This window comes from Sparus aurata, chromosome 9 (genome assembly GCF_900880675.1).
Source record: "Sparus aurata chromosome 9, fSpaAur1.1, whole genome shotgun sequence".
NCBI lineage: Eukaryota > Metazoa > Chordata > Actinopteri > Spariformes > Sparidae > Sparus > Sparus aurata.
The window spans coordinates 10250128-10272837 of record NC_044195.1 but is presented as its reverse complement, the minus strand read 5'-3'; the positions used below and the strand labels follow the sequence as shown (position 1 = coordinate 10272837).

The 22710-nt window shown below is 42.0% G+C and overlaps 1 protein-coding gene across 2 annotated transcripts in view; it reads right to left on the bottom strand.

Annotated features, from left to right (window-relative positions):
- The window catches only part of adcy5 (adenylate cyclase 5), a 95383-nt gene that overhangs the window by 3511 nt on the left and 69162 nt on the right, over positions 1-22710 (bottom strand). The window contains exons 9-20 of one of the 2 annotated variants that reach the window (XM_030428843.1): positions 20034-20056; positions 15228-15387; positions 12896-12993; positions 8754-8841; positions 6405-6521; positions 6098-6259; positions 3954-4138; positions 3795-3815; positions 3331-3463; positions 1954-2217; positions 1435-1639; positions 1136-1260 (exon numbers count right to left, since the gene is read on the bottom strand). In XM_030428843.1, coding sequence (XP_030284703.1) covers positions 1136-1260; positions 1435-1639; positions 1954-2217; positions 3331-3463; positions 3795-3815; positions 3954-4138; positions 6098-6259; positions 6405-6521; positions 8754-8841; positions 12896-12993; positions 15228-15387; positions 20034-20056 — 1581 coding nt within the window. The remainder of the gene's footprint in view (positions 1-1135; positions 1261-1434; positions 1640-1953; positions 2218-3330; positions 3464-3794; positions 3816-3953; positions 4139-6097; positions 6260-6404; positions 6522-8753; positions 8842-12895; positions 12994-15227; positions 15388-20033; positions 20057-22710) is intronic. The other variant, XM_030428844.1, reaches the window with a different exon arrangement.

Below are 22710 nucleotides of genomic sequence, written 5' to 3'. Positions count from 1 at the left end.
ATCAGTATTATCATTATCTGCTGCCAACTAGCCAACACAGCTACCATGAGCTAGTTTGGTTAGTTAGCCATGCAGCCAGCAGTCCAGACTTGGAGCTTGGATTAGTGAGGTGTGTTTGTTTATACCACTAGCACCGGAGCTTTGAACCAAGCCCAAAGGAAGAGCACCAGGCTTTAAAGCCAATTCTCGTAGTGGCCAAACTATGACAAGACAACGTCACGTGATGCGCTGTGGTCCAAAAAGACTTTTTCTCATAAGCTAACATTGTGAAAGAAGCAAACATTAATAAAACAGTCAATCATTTTTGGAGCTTCACAACAAGCTTTTTGATCTGATAACATTTGGAAGGTCTAGTTAAGCTGCACGATACAATAATTGTATAATAATTTTACCCCTATTTTATCTATTTGTTATTTACCAAAGAATTAAGTTTTCCATTTCGTTTGTGTTCTCCTGCAACACTTGAAGCTTCCAACTAGTCAGAACTAAGATTGAAGTTCATCATATATACATCATACAGTTATTTTGTCATGTTCAACTTCTGACAGAAAATAAAAAGTTTAACCAAATGTTTACCTTCTGGTATCTTCTTACTTAGGAGTTAAAAGGAACCTTAAAGCTTGACAAACGGTGATTTGATTTATATAATGATTTATATCGATATCGACTGATATGAAAAACTTGATCAAGGTAAGATTTTTTTTTCCGTATCGCCCAGCCGTAGGGAGCAGTTGTTCTATTTGCTCTGGGTATAAAAGGTTTTTCAGAGGGTGCAGTGGAGGCGGATGAGATGAAATTAAAGGGTTCCATCTGTGTTCAAGTAGCTTTGAGTTATTAAGCTTTAATGATTTCACAACTGATAGAGCAAAACCAATATGGCCATTTTTAATTAACATTTTTCATTAACTTGGATCGACTTTTTTCTAAATCCAGCCATCAGCCATGTCTGAACGGCAGTTTTGTGGAGCACATGCGCATTCGATGAATCTCTAATTTTTGACAAAAATACCTTGGAGCTCATCCTGAAGGGGAAAAAAAAAAGTAACAGCAGCCCTGAGATCTGTAAATACTCAACTCTGAACCCTCATTTAACTAAGAGACTATGCTGGCAGTGCAGTGTCACACTTCACTTCACCTGGATCCTCTCCGGTACACCCGTGCTGTCCATACGACTTGCCACGTTCACTGTGTTCCCCCAGATGTCGTACTGAGGCTTCCTGGCCCCGATCACCCCGGCAACCACAGGGCCAATGTTAAGACCTAAGACAGAAAACAAATAGGAGTTGCAGAACACCTCATTGCTACTAAACCAGCTGGAAATTGACAAAACTAGGTCAGAAAAAAACATCTAATGAGTTCCCATCAATAACAATCTGAGTGTCTGCAGCCCTCTGACAAGGTCAAAATCACCTCTCTCTCGTCTCTGCCGCTCACCTATTTTCATCTTGAAGTTGTTGAAGGAGTGCTCGTTAATGTATTTCATTTGGTCCATCAGCCTCATGGCGTAGTCTGCCAGGGCGCGGATGTGCGAGCGCCCGACCTTGTCATACGTGGAGTCGTTCAGGCCGGAGGCCGCCATGTAGGTGGAGCCGATGGTCTTGATCTTCTCCAACTGACGGAACTGGTCCTCACTGATGATCTAATGTTGGCAGGAGAGGGAGGGTTTCATTTACAAAGTATATTATTATTATATTTATTATAATATTATTATTAATTTTATTATATTCAGCAGGGTTCTTTGGATCCACTTTGAAATTGATAAGATATTCCTCAAGCTCCGAACAAATCTGCCTCTGTATATTTATAGCAGCAAAGATTTAAAAGGTTCATGCATTAAGTGAGGAAAATCAGACAGAAACCAATCTACTGCTGACTTAACTGGGAAACGAAAGTCTAATAAAGCACCACTGACACATGCCGGCACAATGTCCGGATGGATTTGTTCACCCTCACCTCATCGAAGTCTGCGATCATCTCGTTGAGCAGTCGCAGACACTCCACCCCCTCATTGTTGCCTTCCAGCTCCACGTAGAACTCTGAGAAGTTGCTGATGGAGGCGAACATGACGGCCACGCACTCGCACGACTGGTAGTAGAGCTCGTCGTTGCGCCGTTCGCGCTGCAGGAAGTGGGCGGCCACGTCTTTGGGCAGGATGTTGTGGAGCAGACGCCGGTTGTAGGCCTGCAGCTCCTCCATCTCCTCCTTCTCCTCTGTGGCCTGTGGGGGGGTTTCAATACAGACATAACACAGGATGTACTTAAAGAAAAAAGAAAATCACATGTGGGGAACCCCAATACTGTTGAAGATCTGCAGTGAATACAGATATTCATGGTCCCCAGAGGAAGAGTCCTGATGACTCTCCTGACTATTCATGCAGCACCACCAGCAAGTGAAATATCTTGACATCTTCCAGAGGGATTATAACAAAATATAGTCCAGATGTTTAAGGTTCCTTGTGGATATGATGATGGAATGTTGTCAATTAGGGTGCACAGTTACTACAGCTGACAGTTACTTCTGCTCCTGGGGACTCTGACACCACCCTCTGGCCAACTGTTACACTTATTTCACAAACACTGCACAAGATCGAGAACAAACTTTGGAGTTAAACTTTTAACCCCCCTCACAATTACCATCAGTGACAGCAGTGAGCTGTGAAATAAAGAGCCCTCCAGCAGCTCAGAGGTTTTTTTTTTCTCAGATAAATAACTTGTTTACCCCCTCGACTAGATTACCAAACGCAGCCAGCACAACCTGCTTCAGTAACTCCATGAGATGTCAGAACCCTGGAGCATCCCTGAAGACACCGTCTGATTGTTGAATACACACTTCACTTAAAATCATCTGCGTATCAAACACTGGATCCCCGTAGGCCTGAAAGGTTATGCCAAAAAGTTTTCGGCTTGTTCATTCTCTGAGGAGAACGGCGGCAGCCCATTTGGGTTTGTGACAGTTGCAATGGATTCCAGCAGAGACGCAGAGGCACAACCAAACTGCTGCAGCACAGTGCACCTCTCTGCCTTCCATCCATATGATCCAAATTAAATCCACTTCTTTTGTGACACACTATTAAGTGTTTTCTCGATGCAGCTGCCTTCCTCCTCAAAGCCACCTTTTGAAACGACTGTATGTGATACTCCAATAATAAATTTTTTTGTAGATAATTCTTATAAATAAATATATTTGGGCCATAGGTTGCCATCTGCCTTTTTTGCATTAGTTCACTGGAGACATACCTTAACCCTAAACCAAGTCGTAACCGTCAAATTGAATGATTTTACGTAATAGTAAAAAGTAATACTCTCTCTCACACGCACACCAGAAACTGACCTGCAGCTTCCAGAGGAAGTCGAGCCTCGCTGTGGACTCCACCTGCTGGGCGTGAAGGTAGAGTGCGAGAACGAAGACGGTGATGACCACCGGGGTCATGATCTTCAGAGGAACCTTGGAGTCTACTTCACAGCTGGAGTTCAGCACACACACACACACACACACACACACACATACACACACATTAGGCTTTTAGATGGATAAGCACTAAACTGCACGCTCATCAAACACAGGTGTAACATAAAGTTACACTCTGTGGGCGTGGGGATGGACTTTGAACACTGTCACAAAAAAAAACAAGCTGCCCTCTAAATGGCTTGGCTCATTAGCGTTAGCATCTGTTGCCAGCAGGTCATTACAGCTACATTTGTGTCAGCACAGTGATAATGACGCCGTTAGCTTAATCGGATGACAGAGGTGATGCTTTGGCTCTCCGCGGTAACAGAAGTTGCCATCAGTCTCACCTTGTTCCATTCATGTGCTCGCTGTGTGGAGGGGGGAGAGAGAAGAGCCAATCAGAGGTCAGAACATCTGCTCACGGTCAAAGGTTTCAACAACAGACACACACACACACACACACACACACAGACAAACACACACACAACGGTGACGAAGTTACTCACAAAACGTTGATGGCGTTGGCCATCACCAGCAGGTCCTGGTTGTCAAAGAGGCTGACTTTGGGCACCTCCAGGATGAGGAGGTAGATGAGCTCGATGAAGAGCATAAGGAAGAGTTTACCGATGCTGCTGATCTGCAGGAAGACGGAGCAGGCCAGCAGGCTCAGCAGCACGCAGGACGAGAAGTACTGACGGAGAGGTTAGGAAAAGGTACATTTGTTTAATTGTGTGATGGTCAAACCGTTTCCTCTGTAACACACAGTTCTGACTGAATGAGTCACATCCAGACGCTTTATAAAACACCTGATAAACCCACAATTTTAACCACTTAACTGTTAATTCAGGCATTACTGTGCAAACCGAATGTTAACATTTATACTTGCAATGACCCTCACTTAGCACCCATTTGTTCTGCTGCTGTTCAAATTATATCACTTGTCAGAAGAATCACATTGAAATCTTCAAAAACATAAAATCACAAGTGCTTTAGTATAATAGTTTCATTTCGCTCTCTTTATAAAAGTAGTGACGCACATGAGGCGTTACTTTACAGCCACACAGAGCTGCTTTTCGCCTGACATTTAGACAAAAAAAACCCCACTGCCTCAAGATTAGACAGCTTGACTGTCAGAATATGCAGCAAATTTAGGCATGATGAAGTGCGAGCTGATTTAATGAACCCCTGGACACAGCAGAAAGACACATGAAGCCAGTGAGTTCTTGTTCAGTCCTGCTGGCACTTTGTGCTTCTGTGCCAGACGTGCAGCAGCACTTAAGTCTCTTTAGTAAATGAGGCTAAACATTTGAAACAGATTTATTTGATCGACATAGCTAACATTCATTAGCTTTATTGCTTCCAACAATTTGGCTTCTCATCTTAGTTCAACTTTGAAAAAGCCTAATTTTCCACCAACTGCAGTAGATCAGTTTTGGCCCATTTCCCGTACTTGCATATGGCCATGGCCACGATAAATGTGCCTGTGTATGTTTGCATAAATATGCTTGTTGTAGTAAACCACAGAATGAGCTAGGTCTGTGTGATCTGATGATTTTAGATCATGATCGTTCTTGAAGCCTCCACAATCCATTTATTCATCTACTCTAATTACTTAATGTCCTCTTACTTCTGTTTACGATCTTTACAGTACCTCACTGACTATCAGATCCATCAAACCAGCCGAGTGATGCGGCCAACTACATTGTTAAGCTGATTGGACAAATTGGTTCACGTGGCTCTTCTTTTGTTGACACTGTAAATAATAAACGTGAGTTACAGCCAGCAACAAGTTAAAAGAGTAAATGAGAACTCCCTTTAACGCAATGTTGTGTTTTAATACAATGGCTATTCGTGGATCACGACTGCATTTACTTTTGCTTTAAAAAAAAGCCCCCCAAAGTACTTCAGAAATCAACAAAACAAAACAAAACTGGTTTTGAAAATGTTCTATCTGGCAGATCTCAGTGTGAGCAGACAGAAGTTATCACTTCAAAGCCCCCAGTGCATCCAAGGGCGTTCCCCAAGGATCGGTCTTGGAAGCTCTAGTTTTCAATTGTCTCATTCAAAACGTTTCAAATGCAACTTGCTGCTTTGATGCCAGTGACACTCTAATGAACTGCCACACATCTACAACAAACCAGGCACACTGGATACCATGTAGCACTGGGATTTAGTATACATTTTAAAGCCCTTACTCACCATTGCTCTTTGTATGCCATTGTTGGATGGTCGGCTTATCCACTCGTAGGCTCAACCATTGCTATTTCTATTTTATTTACAACGCTATTCTTGGGATCACATCATTTAGAAAAGTAGGGGAAGCTTTTGTCTTTGCAAAAAGGGCATATAAGTGCGCTGTTCCCCCTGCATGGAATCAGTTACACAATCGCCTAAATCTTGAGGAGCTGGTCTCACTAACTGCATTGGAAGTGTTAATTATATTATTTATGTACTGACATTTGAAGACTCAGCCGTTATCTGTCCCACTTTAATTGTTTGTTTTATGTCTGCAATTTGTAACTGTGCTGCTGTCACACATACACGCACACAAACACGCACACACACACACACACACACGCACACACACACACACACACACACACACACACACACACACACAGAGAACAAGGCACCCTGCAGGGCCCTGTACCTCAGGGAAGCTGCAGATGAGGGCATCGTCTTCTCCACAGGGGTTGTCCTGTGTGTCCAGGCTGTAGTTGAGACGGCAGGCGTCGCAGATGGTCACGCTGTCCCAACTGATGTTGAGCTCCATCTTGATGCAGCTCCGCAGATCATGGTTACTGCAGGTAAACTGAACGAGGTCAAAGGTCAGTAAGGGCACGTCAGAGTAGAACCAGGCCAATCAGAGCCGAAGCAAAATGCTCGGTGCTTTGAAAACTGCCACATGAGAAGAGAAGTATTACTCATTTGGGAAATGACATAAAGTGAGAACTTACAATATTGATGAAAGCAGAAAGAAAGACGATGATGATGGTGAAGATGCCCACCAGGGTGCTGTTCAGTCTGGACTGGACTATCCTTTTAGAAAGAGTCTGCAGGGGGACCGGGAAGAGCTGCAAGCATGAGGAACACAGACCGAGCAAAGGAGTGAGTGATGTGTGGAGTCAGAGAAAAGCAGGAGAAGGATTTATTTGATCTACTTTGCTGATTATTACCTGCAGCCATGAGATAAATACATCACCAAACTGCAGGTCAGTTTCTGAGTGACGAATGGTCACCTTCTGACTCCAAAAATACCCTCTGTTTGTTAAGTCATTGTACAAGCGGAATAGATTTTTTTTTTTCAGAAATAGTTCCATGACTCATGATGAGTGAAAACCATCAAAAGCAGCTCCACAAATCTCTTCCGTCCCTCCTGACCTGTCAGCAGGCGCTGAGAGCAGGAAATGGATAGAAAAAAGCCCCCTTTGAGAGACGAGCGCTGCCTTTGGTATCATTACCCTTCCTATTTCTGTCTTAAAGTGTGCTAAGTTACGCACATACAACAAAGACAGGAAGAGACTGTGAAATCCTCCCACATGTTCACAGTTGTTAAAGGGTTAACAACTGTGTCAAACATTTTTCAGAAAGTGAAAAGGGAAATTAACTTGCCCACAAATGGACACAAAAATACAACAAAAACAGAGATGAGTGTGATGTGTCCATATAAAATGTTTCAGTAAATAAGATTTTTATATATTCATATTTCCTGGTACCTACTCAGTTATAACATATGTTATACTGCTTCCATGACTATCTCTTTTCCTTGCACTACGTTTCTTTGACTGAGTGAAACTCAATTACTTTTATGAATTCAGGAATTTTATGTATACATTTATGTGTTGGCTGACTGAGTCAGGGAATTGGATTATAATGTTTTTTAACCATTGAGGACACATGTCTATCTATGTGTAATCTTGTGTTTGTCTGTATATTGTGTGTGTCTTTTATATCTGGACCTCAAGTCCGTCAAAAAAGATAATTTTTCTACATTAATGAACAGTGATGGAGTCATGGGGAGGTGGTCCGGTGTGCACAGTCATGGAATCCCACACCAGAGCTGGGCTCACATGCAGTCTGTGGTCACGTTCAGACACCACAAGCACTTCACTGTAGTTGGGGGGAGGAAGAGATGTTAACTGTCATTCACTTTGGTTAAGGTTAAGGAAATTATGATTTTGGTAACATAATACTAAAAGTTTGTTTTGTAAAACACTGACAGTCAATCTCTTACATTTGTGTCTTACAAAGTTTGCAGATCCTACGTATAATATTTTCTGACTGTTTCAATAACTGCTGTAGTGTTGGTGCTGGGCTGGATGTCATGGCTCTGATGTGTGTTTGGGTGCAGACACACCGAACTAAAATCCAAAAACTAGTGTTGATGAGGGCCGACCGTAGCATCGCCTCACGTCCCCTGTGTCTCGGCCAAAAAGCTGCACGTGAACGCACCGCAAAGACTACAGCCGGCAACCAACTATTTGGTATGTGCAGCGCCTGTATGAGAGGAAATAACTCTCTATATCACCAGGTGGCAGAAGTCTGTATTTATCATTGGAAAAAAGGGAAACTGGAAGACTCAGGATTGCGGATATACAAAGTGTTGTTATAATACAGCAATGTTTCCTTACTACATTCTTGCTGAGACGGTTAGTATGAAACTGCTGTGAACTGAGTAGCTGTGTGACAAACTGTGCCAGGACTTGTTTGTTCGATAACACCTCTAAAACCAAAAGCATATTTTCAATCCAGACCTGCAGTGGACAAGATCATCTATCAGGCACAGAAACAGAAACATGACAGACTGAGATACACAAATCCCACATCCAAAGTCAGCCCTGTTCTTTTAGGAGATAGGCTTATCTGATGGGTATTTTTAAATCACAAGCTCTTTAAAGTCTCTAAATTGCAGCTTCAAATGGTGACATCTGAACTTTGTATTAAGGAGCTGAGTTTTAAAAACTCTCGCAGAGAACTTGTGCTACAAGGTCAAGAGCAGATTAGGTTTACATTTTCCTCGATCACTGACATTATCTGGAAAGCACAAGCATCAGACCGCGGCCTGATGAAAGATTTAACTCGCATCTGTCTCTGTGATGTCTGATACTGAAGCTCCGCAAAAAGAAAGAAGAATCAGCCCTGCTCTGTTCTTGCTGACATCTGAGACAAATATGCTCCAACATTGCAACCTTGTAAAAGATTTATTTTTTTTTTTTTAAATCACCCTCATCTCTCATCACTCAAGGAAAGATGAAGGTATTTCATCTCATTTGCCAATTTCATCCATCACATCAGAGAAGACTCACCCCGAAACAGCAGTACACAGTTGAGATGAACATGACAGCCATCAGGATAATGAGACAGGTGACGAAGAAGCCCATCATCAGACCGGAGCTGCAGACGACACAGTCAGGATGTCATTATATACACCGTGTTTATTTCTGGCTGCATTTAACGGCTTTTCAGATACGGCTGCCTCTCTTTACCTTGTCTTTAACCTTGTGTCGATGGAATATGGAAGTAGGTATTGTGTGTGTGTGTGTGTGTGTGTGTGTGTGTGTGTGTGTGTGTGTGTGTGTGTGGGCATGACAGAGAACGATAACAACAAGAGGAGACCAGAGCAAACAGGGGAGAAAAAGTGTGATTACACTGAGAATGATTCAATAAACAGATTAAACAGTGAGTGGGAGGTGCAAGGGGGCGAGGAGACGGAGAAGGACGGGAATTAAAGACGAGAGGGGGAGTGGTGTGATGAAAGGATTGAGGAAAAAGGTTAATAAAGAGGCAGGCTAAAGAGGATCAATACTGAGAGATGGGCTGGGAGAACCGCGTGAGCGCAGGAGAGATAAAAAAGCAGAGCGAGGGTTCGCCTGGAGACAAAAATCTGCCGGAGCTTTTTGAATCTAGCTGCTGCACGTCAGCAATTACACCGATTCTGATTTGATATTCTCTTTTAAAACCGTATTCAGCTTTTTGTGCTATGAAAATGACTTTTTACCTTTTTTTTTTTTTTTTTTTTCACTTTCATAATTCTGGTTGCAGGGCTGAAGATGGAAGAATGTGCGATTGATAGATAGATGGATGAATAGATTGATAGATGCTTCGAGGACTGAAGCACTGTGCAGGATTTTCAAGGCTCCAATGATTAAAGGCACGCGCTGATAGTTTGGAAAGATGGGCCACAGCTGGCATGTTAAAGAGGCCGCCGTTCATTATTAATGTGAGCCTCACATCAGTCGAAGCACTTTCAAAGAAGACATTGTTTATGAAGGACTAACTGTGTATTTAACCAAGAAAATCCTGAATGGTTGATTAAGACGCTTAATGAATTGGTTATGAGATGAAAGCCAGACGTGTGTTTTTCTTCTTGTTCCTCCAGTTGAATGTTTGAGCCCTGCTGTGTGATGATGGAGCTGCACTTAATTTTCTCGACGCTCACTGAAAAGCTGATTTATTAGAGGCGGGCCTAACACCATGATCTGTGACATCGCAAATAGCTTCACAGGAAAGTAAGGGACATCTTGTGTCCAGCAGTTGAACAAGGAAGTGACAAAATATTTGCAGATTCACATATTCTGGTATTCTTAACGAGTTAGAAGCAGTCAGTGCCATTTGAAGGATTTTGTTTTAAAAAAATCGTTCATCAAAAAAACAACTCATCATTGCTTTAGTGATGACAACATTGGTAACACTTTATATTATTTCATCGTTGATAAATGGTAACTTTAGTAAATAGTTAAGTCACAATTCTTTGTAAAACATTTATCAAACAATTGTAAAGGTTCAACTTTATAATGGCCGTCCAAATAATGTTTACAGCATGAACTACACAGTATTTATCATTATCATTGGGGCGGCAGTAGCTTAGTCTGTAGGGACTCGGCTTGGGGACCGGAGGGTTGGTGTGGAGCTGGAGATGTGCCAGTTCACCTCCTGGGCACTCCCGAGATGCCCCTGAGCAAGGCACTGATCCCCTAACCCACTGGGGCGCCTGATTACAGCTGTTGTTTACAGTGCAGTGCTCTCGATCTGACACCTCTCTATACACTAATGCATGTGTTTAGGTCCTGTGTGTGCATGGCTGTGTATTACGTGCTGGTGTGTGTAAAAAAAAAGTAAAAGCGTTAAACTACTTCTTGGCCATTTACAAAGTATTCTAAATATTAGTTGCAACTTATCAATAAATATTTGATTAATAAATGGTTTACAGAGCATCTAATTGTTTGTTAACAGTGAGATAACCCTAAATGTTCCATTTACTAATGCTGGTTATTATAAAGTGTGACCTTCCTTTTGAACAATAGCTGACGTTATTTAAAGAGGCAAACAAATGTGACTGTAAAATGCCTGAAAGTTGACTTCCTGTTTCAACTTTGCCCTACTGCTCTCCGTGCAGTGCACATTGAGGAATTATCAGCAACATCACGGGTCCACTCACTCTGAGTGTCACCTCCTGATAAAGTGGTCTGGGGGATCAGTCTGAACTGTGAGCTTGTTAGCAGCCCGCCTGATTATCTGACTCACAGGAGCGAACTTCATGAGTGCTCTGCAATCAGCCAGCGGTGAGTAATAAGGAGCACTGAGGAGGGTATCATGGGACGACCATGAGGGGAGAGTAGTGATGTTAATTGTCCAATTAAAATGAAAAGAAAACTGGACACAGTGCCACTGAGGTCAGTTATGAGCTAACCCTGCATCTGTCCTTGTAACGTCAAGCTTTTGGCTGTTTTCTGACAGTCCCCTGCAGGTTCTAACTGATGGCTTTGTATGTTTAAAGTTCGTCATCTTATGAACTGACTAACCTGGCTCTATAGCAACACACAGTTGCACAGTTTATAAATACATTCACATTTCCAGTGTGTTCTTTCTTTGGCCTTTTAATGGCTTCATTTGAAGGACAGGACAGGTGAAGAGTGACAGGAAGCAGGGAGAGAAAGAGAGGGGATGACATGCTGCAGAGGGCCTCAGGGTGCTGCAGTGAGGACGCAGTCTCAGTCCAGGGACGCACCCTCGACTAACTCAGCTCCCAACATTTCTGGTGTGTTCTGCGACATTTCTGTGCATCTGATCTGACCACACGTGTCTTTTCGACAGTTTTGTAGTAATGTAGCCAGTTCCCAAACATTTCTATACTGATATGTTTTTAAAACAGAGAGAAGTGATCAAAATGACAAAAATAAGAACTAATTAACCAGAACAATACTACATAATACAAGACCTCAAATGGACTGTTCATCAGCAACAACTCTGTCATTAAAAACTAGAACCATACAAAAGGTTGATGTATGGAGGATTAGTAAATTGAATATTAAAAAAGGTTCATGCATTGTTATGGTTTATATACTTCATTGACTCTGGCTCTATTCTGGGGACAATTTCCCATCTGCAGTCGTGCAGCCTGTTTATACGGAAGCCCGGAGGTGCGAGAGAAATGTCATTTTTTCTTGTTATCCGTTCTCTAAGTCTGATCTAAATGATTTGCTCTCTTGTGTTTATGACATTTTTTTTTTTTTGTCAAGTGCTTGTTTTTGTCCTACTCATTTTGACGACAAGAAGCTGAAGTGCACTACTAACGTATGTCCTAAATAGAAAAAGCATCCATGTTCTTCCAGGTGAGTTTTGATACCTCGCTGCACTCTCAGCGCAGGTTATGTAACATTACTGTCACGTCGTTGTTTTTGCGAGAAATGTGTTGTACTCGGCGCTAATCTGCCGTTAGTCTCATGGGTGGAGTATTGTGTATAATCAGCAAGTCAAGTTAAGGATTACAATTTTATGGCTTCATACGTAGTGTTATTCAAAATCTGATATATGATTTTGTTTTTCACTTTATAACATGTTACACATTATAGTAATGGTTATCGTGGTCATAGAAAGATGATCCTTAAAACGTATAACTTCCCCCCCCCCATCAGATCACAAATCTTAAACACAGGAGAGAAAATTATTTAGATCACATCCAGAAAATGGAAAAGAAAATTCTCACTTGCCCCTCAGGGCTTCCGTACATTCATCTCCTGAGCAGCACATTTTTCGCAGTGAGCAGTCTCACCGGCTACACACACTTTCTTGCAAATTCAACATTGTCCCTGTATTTTCTGTATTGTTCTTCGTGTCAATAATAATTGAGTACAAAAACACTCCCACTCCGGCATTCATGATTTGATATTAAATTGGGTTTTTTTTTTTAAGTTGATACTGTCTCCCCTCTGAGATAATACACATTACTGAGAGTAGTGGATGCTGGTGTTAGCATAAAGGGGACACATGGCTGGTTGCAGCATCTATCTGTGTTAGGCCTGCTGTTGGCTAAATGTCAGTGATGACAGAGTATCTGTGAGCAGCCAAAATACTGTCATCCCATTTTTAATTATAAAAATTGGAGCTGGAAATGGGAGCATATTTCAGTGAATCTGCTCTCGGCTGTTTGCAAAGTGTTGTGACTCACGCAGGCACAATGACGATCTGGATGAAGCAGATGAAGAGAAAGACGAGGGAGGCGCAGGCCACGTAAGCTCCGAACCTGGAGTCCACCTGTTTGGAGTACTGCAGGAGGGAAACAGGAAGAAGAGGGAACAGCGTTTAAACATCTGATTATGCATTTATCCTCTTTTGTGTACCGCTGAAAGCAAACTGAAACATGAGCAAACATCAATTTGCCAAAGAAGAAACAAAAACAAAACACAAAATATGTTTTTCCGTTTCTTGCTTCTTCCCCCAACAGTGCCCCTAATACGCTGTTCAATCAAGATTTGACTTGACCTGAGACTAGAACGCAAAGTCTGTAGAAGGTTTTGAGCTGGTAAAGTTCCAGAACAATAAAAAAGTAAATAGGACAAGACAAGAGTTTGAATATTTGATTATCTTGTCTCTGCACTGACAGGTCCAGAGTCACACAGTAAAACAGTTGAGTTGGAGTGAAGCGGCTGTCCTGATAAATCCTCACATCCTGTCTAAACATATTTATTTTTAAAGATAAAAGTTTAATTCTGTTTCCTTTGGAGAGTTTATAACGACAGCCTTTAGTTTTGATTAAATGTGCCCCAGTATTTGTTACAGTGACATTACAGGGTTCATGAAAATGTTTTAAATCACTGAAAGAAGCCTCTCAAGTCATAAAATCAGAGTGTATGAACAGTGTGAAGCCGCCTGTGTAGACACATCTTACTGTCTGAATAAATGCACCTTAAATATCAGGAAACAGACTGTGCCTTTGACTTCAGACCAGTTTTTTGTTGTTGTTTTCTTCTGCTGCCTCAAGATATCAATCCTCCATCAGTGCACCTTACCACACCTCAGTGCACCCAGGGGCGCACAGGTACATTCTCTATTTACACAACATGGGTGCTGAACGGAAAAATGACAGCTGCGTCAGTCTGAAAGTAGCAACGACACTTGGCTGAGCTGTGCGCTGCTTTGCGCCAGCCGTAAGCTTGAATCATACTTGGATTTTGAGCTTAAAAGCATCACAGCTGTTGAGTAGGATTTTTCAGAAACCGATCTTCAGAGAACTCTGATCAAGATACAGCATTTAAAAAACTATTCTACTTATTATCGCCATTGGGAAACTCAGTGTTTTCACAGTTTGTTTTTACACTGAGGCCGACATTTAACTAACTAACAAAACTCAGTGTTTCCTACGGGTCACTGCGTAATGGTGAAACAAGTTCTACAGTTACCAAAATGATCTATAGCTTTGGCATGTTTGTACCATATTGTTTAAGTAGACCAGTATATTAGGAACCCGCTGCTGATACAGATGCTACAATGACAGCACATCCTCGCCAGCAAAAATGACCATCCAGGTCGCCTGTGAAAGCATCTTATTGCGACCATATTGATGTTTCATGTCAGGCAGCGACCTCTAGAGGCTGTAGTAATTATCACAGCGGGTAAGGCGGCAGTCAGGCAAAGTAGGATAGTTCAGTTTGAAAGCGAAATTCAGCCATGAGTTATGATAACTTTCGACATCGTTCAGCTCCGTCTCAAGCAGTACTGAAGTTACATACAAACCGTGAGCTCACAACATTGTTCCGCCTGTTTCTGCTACGCCGCAAAGATTCACTGGCAGTCGACCTATTCAGCCTGTTAGGTATGAAAATGTGAGAATAATCTTTCTGTCCCGTAAAACGAATGTATCCACATATGTAGTTTTGTGAAATCATTGAAATGAAAAAGTTGAGACATGGTTGAGTAAACTGTCACATGTCTAGGGTGCAACACTGTCCAAGAACTTATCCAATCATATTGCTTGGCAAAATATGAAGGGGTCTGTGACGTTACTGTTTTAACAAAATTTCCGGATGGCACAAGAGAAAAGTGTTGAGCGATACGTAATTTCTGTGGAGCAAACAAAACGTGGAGTGCCCGGCCACGAATCAGTGTATAAACCAGCTCCGCAGACAGATCAAAAGTCCCTTTGATCGGCTTTCAGTTTTCACTTCCTCACACTTTTACCATGACAGGAAGAAAGAGGTAGAAACTTGAAAAAGTGACAACTGTGACGACCCAAGTTATCCTTTCTTCTCAGCCTGCCCTTCACTGTCTGAAGCAGTTTACTTCCTCTTTCCTTTAGTGTCCGTCTCCTCCTTTAAAACACAGTACCTCCCTTTCTGTTATACTTTGCTTTGACTGACTTCCTCAAGGGACAGAAAAGAGCGAGCAGGAGAGAGCTTTTTGCACAGGGAAGATTGCTTGTCACGGCCAATTACTTGCTGCAATATTAGCAGTGTGTGTCACAGTGTGTGTGTGTGTGCGTGTGTGTGTGTCTTTGTCCTAACCTTTTTCTCCAGGTCAGGCTCTCTGAAGGTGAGCAGGAACTTCTTGACGTGCTCGGAGCGCAGGCGGTCGATGCTGCGCGCGTCGATGGCCCGGCCCAGGAACTCGTCCACCTCGTCCTCTGGGTTTAGGTTCTCCTGCGTGTTTCTGAAAATGAAATGCCTGAATAACACAAGAAGAGACCGGGTGACATTTACATCTCAGGACGACTGAAAGGGCTCTGCAGCTATACTTTGTCTGCTCAGTGTCTTGTCAGGAAACTCTCAACACCTGCAACCTTTTCAAAAGCTAGAAAGCACCGGGAAATCATCTGCAATCGCCGTGTGGCTGCCTTAATAACCCACCCTGAGGTGCAGTGACAATTATCTAATTATTATGCCAAATGAAAAGGGGCAATTGACCTGAAACACCATCCCGCCCTCAATTCCTAAAGACTCTGATGAGCTGGTTCGTTTTAGACTAATCTCACAATCTGCAAAGTGTCACTTTGACTGATTGAGATTCTCCAGCTTCATTGACGAGCATCGAGCAGCTGATGGAGACGACGTGCTGCTGGGATCACAATGATTACGATAATGTGTGAGGCTGTTTCTGTTTTATATATCCTCCAAACGTTCATGCTCCTGAAGGGGAGCCCCAGTGAGGACTGTGTGACAGCACACATGATGTAATGAGACTGGGATATATGTTCGATGGGTCATGTTCACACAGAGGACATTCAGGGTTGGGAAACTCAAATGGTAGGATAATGTTATGCTGCTGTGTTCCTGGTTGCAGGTTGTCTAAATGAAAGGAATCCGACAGTTGTTGATTTCTTCCTGATGATGGACAGTGAACATCTGAAGGGACGCAGTGCCATCAGTAGCATCTCCAGCACGCCGCCTTCATGGCAGACAAAAAGTGTCGATCCCGGCGCGCCGGAGGTGCTACTGCTAACGTGAGTTGTCCAAAAACCTTCTTTTTAGTAAACTCTGTGTACACAAACAATGTTCTCAATGCTCGTGTTCATGTGTAGAGACCCTGGTGATACTACAAGCCCAGTTTCATGTTGTGTCGAGCCTTCTTAGTGTTTTAAAAATAGCGATTGTGATGCTAGCGTACCAGTGCCCCCGCACTCCACTGAAAATTAGCTTGCCCGAAAACAAAACTACAGTGAATCTTAAAAAGTGCCTCTTTTGTCATAATTGTGCTTTTACACGAAGGTTTGGCTCATATTCAATCACAAATAAAGCCTCGGTTGCCTTTTGGCGGGAGTTTCACTTTAAGTTTTGACCGGACAGTCATACAATACGCTGAAACTCTCTCTCTGTAATATACATCTATAATTAAGTGATCATTCTCTGACGGCTCATTAATATGCTTATCTATTGTCACATTGTTTGCACATAATTTGATACATTGTTATTAAGGAAATATGGATTACAGCTGCTTTGACCATATATCAATATGCATAGAGTTTGTATTGTTCATTTAAAGGACAAAGCGTTGATAGATGCCATTTTTAACCAGGAAACTGTTTATAGAACAACAGATAAAACATGTTTTTTGGTTTGGATAAGGGGATCTTTAAAAATAAAAAAAAAACTGACTCTGTGCTGCTGCTACGGGTAGAGTTGTTGTTTTTTAAGATTCTGTGGCAGATGGCAACTCATGCTGATCTGACCTGCTTGGGGACACTGAGATGAAGTGCCGACAGCAACAACAGAAGCCTCAATTTTTCATCAGACTGATCAAATTTTTCTAGAAACCAAAAAATAATAGATGAGTAGACGTTGATGCATTTATAGACGGTGGTTTGAACAGAGAGGCTACAGTACAAGGCAATAAAGAGGCGTCACGATTTTGTTTTTTGACCTAATCTTTGCCATAAAATACCCCGACTAAAGGAGCAGATTGGTTTAAAATCGCTTAGAAAATCTGGGCGATTGCATGCTGTCATGGACCCAAAAGCAATTGTGTTTCCTGCTGCAGAAGACACTGATCACCACAGTACAAAAGGCTCTTTCAGTAAAAGAGTAAGGAGAAAAAAATGGCTATTATCCGAAGTTGGACTGATCTACTGAAGTGATACACATTTTGTGAAAACACACTTTGACTCACTGACTTGCAGAAGTGGGCAATTTACATTAAATGATGTATTAATTTGGGGGTGATATTGGTCATGATGTTGCCTGGTAAATGCCGTTAACTTACCATGAAATGTCTGGGTCTGTAAAATGAATAAGTCTTTTGTACAATCTAGGAGGATTTTTGGAGCTTTTTAAGCCTTTATCATAGAAAGTAGACACAGAGTTAGAGAGACATGCAGTAAGCATCCCTGGTTATAATCAACAGGCACATTGGGGTTTATATTAAGTCTTAACCTTCAAACTATGGGGGGCAACCCTACATTAAGTCTTAATCCTGGGCTGTAGCAGTCACTTTTCTCGTCTGAATGTCTGCCTCAGGTTATGGGTCTGACTCAGTCAAATCTCTAGCTCCTCATAAATGGACTAAAAATGTGACTGCTGACGACACTGGGCCTCCGAGTGCACCCGATGAGGAGACAGATTTGCAAACTAAGCTATGATATGGTATCTAGTGCTGCTTTCTAGTCGAGCAGGATAAAAACGCAGCATGTACTTGCTCTCAGCTCCGAAAGCTGTCTGCATAAAAAGCGGGACCCGTGCTGCGGCCGGAGCAGAGGCTGTCAGCGTGGACGCTGTGTGATGGCAGAACAAACTCAAAGATACAGAGGAGGAGGACAACTTCTTCATAAGTGACTGCAGCTTTCTGATCGCTGACAGCCTTCATGTTAAACATCCCCTCCTCTGTGTGTCTCATGCTCTGCATGAGATGAGTCACTGCACCACTTTATGAACATCTCCACCCGCCAGAGCCAAGACTTAGACGATATCATCTTTGAATTTAGACAAAATGACAAAACACTTAGTGAAAAAGCACTCTGAAATAACTTTTTTTCCACAATAACAAACACTGCTGGACAGGTGCGTCATATCAAGTCGAATGCTAATTAGCAGCAGTTACAAGCTATTTAAACTTCCTGACAATCACGGCTTTCAGATCTGGGTTTCTATGGCAACATGAGATGACTTAAAGCGTTCCGAAGAGGCTCAGTCACTTTGTGGACAAATACGTAGATGCATCAGGCAGAAAAGCTGCGAGATCACTGGTGAACATTAATGGTGTCAAAAACCATGACAAGACATAACGGACACAGAAACCGCATCAGTGAGGTGATGTCACGCCTCAGCTAATGACCGGCTGCTGCTCAGTGAAGCTTAATGATCGCAATTTTCTTTTTAAGATTCTGTTTTTTAGCGCCTTCGAAAATGTGGCTTCTAATCTTTGGAAGTATTTATCTCTACCCTTCAATAGTCATACAGAATAAAATACTATACAGATATGAAAACTTTTTTTTAATGGTAATGATTCAGAAGACCATGCCTGGAGTCATTTATAACTTTTTAATTCCCAGTGAAGTTTACTATTTGATGTCATGATGTCATCTCAGAATAAAGGTTCTTGTTAAAATGTAAATTGTCCTGTCTTTGTTACACATCTTTGTCACAAGTCTTTGATAATTACATTTGATGGATCAATGCTCAAAAAATGAACTTATATCTGCCAATATGTCGAGATCTGATATTTTTAATTTTGGCATCAGACCAAAAACTTGTGTATCGGTCGGGCTCTGGTCCTTTAAAAGTCGATGGCTTTTAATCTTGTTGTTTTATCTTAACTTCTTTATATGCTTGCTATACCTTGCGTCCCATGTATTCTTTTGAAATTAAGCGTACTGGAACAATGCTGCGTGGTGTATCTGCACTTTAAAAGAAAATTGATAAACTGATTCAGTCGCTGGCGACAAGTTTGTCCAACTAAACCCCCTGTAGAAAAGAACAGACAAACAGGCACAGATGGAAATCTCCCGTGTGAAATACTCAAAACTGTTCAAAATTTGGCAGAAAACAGTGTTCACCACACAGTTAACAAGATAGCTGGGAAATTAAGGGCGGCTTTAACATCATTCTAAGGGGGTCCATTTAAGATTCAGATCTCCATCAGTTGTTCACATTATTTTGTCTGTCCCCTGTTCTTCTCCTGGAGTGTTGAATGAATTCAAATAATATACCAGGTGAGCTCATAAAAACCCAGGTGACTCAACTTCTGAAAGGGTTCAACCAACTCTCATACACTTTATCAAGGTAATGTTTTTAAAATATGCTCCAAAATGTGTCTGCAGGAACTTTAAAGTTGAACTGAACATCATCGAGCTGCAGCCGTTTGTCTGACACAGGCCGTATAGCCTCCCCTGTGCCCGGTAACCAGGTGCACTATGATTTAATGTTACCGTCTGTACTTTGTTCATGCTTGTGACCATATTGGGTGCTTACATCGGCCATAATGTGTTTCCCACTAATGTGTTTTTAGGAGCATTAGTGTGAGGTCGCAGCAAACGGGCTTCATAAGACAGCTGAGGAGTCTTCGGCTCCCACGGTTCGTACACCTTAAATACACCGTCAGTGTAATCTGATCTCTGACCTGAAACCTCATTCACTAACAAATCCCAAGTGGTTTAACGTAAAAGCCACTCATTCTGACCTTTCAGCAGTCAGCAACAGCGCTAATTACATTTCCTTTCTGGGCTCATGTTTGTAATCGGTTTAGAAGTGGCCCATCGATTCCGTTCTTTTTCCAACATCTCTTCCTACAGACCAAACTCATGGCAAAAACACAATAGGATAAAACAGAGCAGGCTTACAGAAAATAAGATTCAACACTGTTGAGATTCAGTCACTACTCACTTGTCTTTGGGGTCTTCAAATCCCTGCAAGACAGAAAACAGAGGAAAAATACAATTAGCTGGAAATGGCCTCCCCTAGTATTGAATCAGTCCGACAGCAACGCCGACTGTAGGAACTTCACTCTTCACCCATTTCCAGATGGCACATCAGTTTGTCCAATTGAACATAATTGTCAAATCAAATGCACCTCTGGAACTGCGATTTTGACTATAGCATGTCTTGGAGGCCTGATGATATAATAACGAGCCCGACACAAAAGAAAATGAAGTAGAACAGGAGGTGTGAAGGAAAAGCTTCCCCGCGGCTGCAAACAAGTGAGCAGGAAATAAAAGTCAAACTGGGCTGAAGATTGGCACCGCTCTGTTGCCATCTCACCTATACTCGGCTCTGCGCGGCCAGAAAGAAAGCAAGCAACAAGCAATTATAAAAGGGAGTGAACATTTTTCAATCTCGCTCTTGAGATCAGATGGGGGGATAGAACGAATCAAATAAGACGGGGATGAAAAAGTAGAAGTTTCAGTGTTGAGCGGGGACAAATACTCGTGCTTTTTCCCCCCATAAAGCACTTGAGTGAGAGTGAAGAGTGAGTCATAGCCAGACAGAAGAGAATCTATTTTAAAGTCAAAACTCTTTCTGTTGGTTTGGAGAGATGATTGTGGGTTATTATCTTCTTTTAACATTTTTCTAAATTATCATTGTGTGATCCAAAGATTCAAATTAAATAATTATCAAATACAGCCACTCACCACTCACCACTCACCACTCGGAAGTATAATGTATAACACACCAGACAGACAGACAGACAGACAGACAGATAGATAGACAAATAGATAGATAGACAGATAGATAGATTTATGTGCGATTGGTTCAGGAGCTTCTTTCTACAAGTGGAAACAAGTGAACAGAAAATAGAAATGCACATGAACATTTTAATTTGCCTTTGAGGGTTTACTGCAGAGGGCTCTGACTGAAATTGCTTTATCTTACTGTATTTTAATAAAAATGTGACTGTAGCCTCAGTGGGCAGCTGCGATGTGAAGGAGTGAAAGATTAAAAATGTGATCAGGACATCGCTGCTTCACTGAGCTCTTTCCATCAAGTTGTTATCTTCATACAGAGGCTCTGGCTTTGGGGCCTGCTGATCCCCTCGGCCTGTGCCCCGTGGGCCTGTTCACTAATCCGTCCAAGTCCACTTTCAACTATGTAATGAAGTGATCCAATGCATCTCTCTAGCTCCCTCTTCTGGATAAGTACATCACTGGAAATGGAGCACAGCTCGACTTTTAATACAAAGACTGACACTTTTTTCAGTATATATTAATGAATGAATTGTTCATCTGAAAAGAATGATGTCCTCTTTTTTCCATCTATCAGTCCAAAACCCAGAGACGTTCAGTTCACAGCTCGTCTGTGACAACAAGCAGCTAATTCTTACAGTTGACAAGCTGGAACCTTCAAACATTTGGGTTTTTGCTAAAAAGACGATGTCATTATCATGATAGCGGCATTCCTGCCGGTTCAACGCTTTTCGACACATGAGAGCAGCTGAAGAAACATTAGCAAAGGAAAGTCCATGTGTAAACTCCAGGACGCCTCAGAAACCTTCTACCGTCCACTGCTCAGCTCCATCTGTGCCCGGACACACAGATCAAGAGAGAATATCCATCCACAACAGCACTCTCTCTCATGCCCTCTGTGCGTCTTTGACTCGTCACTCTCTGCAACTCCGTCTCTAGAACTTTCTTTATCTATCTTCAGCGCTCGCCCGGTGATTAATGAGCGGCACGCAGATAGAGAGGGAGAGAGTGATGGGCAGGAAGATGAGGAACTGAGGCAAATGAAGTCGATGTCAGGAGCATTAATGCCTCTGCAAACGTCAGAGCGGCTCATTTAGTCAGGGCGTACACACACACTCTGGTGACACACCGATATTATGCAAGCGAAGAAGAAACACAAGAGCAGCTGATGCGATGTCAGCAGCAGTGATTGGATGTACTCATCCAGGACGACAGTGGATAAGCCTGTTCCTGGGGGTTTTGGATCACTGGACAGTCTTTGCTGCAGTGTTTCTGCTTTTACTTTGAAGAAAAAAGAAGGAAAAAAAAAAGCTGTAAACCCATTTGTTGTAGATTTTATTTTATTTTTTTACCTGAGATATTTGTGTTTGGAGCTTCAGTAGGTGGTGCTTTTTTCTTTGTCTGTTCTGTTATGTTGGCTGTTGCTAACCCACCCACCTGTTGCTGCGTTTCTTCCAATCAGAACTTCTACCGCAGCATGTGTGACATGACAAACTAATAATCATATAAAAATAACCACTTAGGACATCTGTGCATGCAAATTGTTTAACTGAGCGCAGATAAACTGTTTTGTAGATAGATTTAAATAACCCCTTGCAGCCTGTAACTGTCATACAGTTACAGCCGAGTACAAAGGTTATAATGTCATGTATGCCTGTATGTCACAGCAGTGTTTCAATTAGTCATTATATTAGCTGCATGTTGAAATGACTTCCCTGGCCTCCTCACATACAGTATAATAAATGCATTAACTATCTAATGGGACTTGCGCAGTTTGAAACATGCACCGCTTTGACTGGCTGATGTTAAGTTTATTTATTTCAGTTTATTGTACTGTATCGTATTGTTTTGTATGGTATCGTATCGTACTGTATTGTATA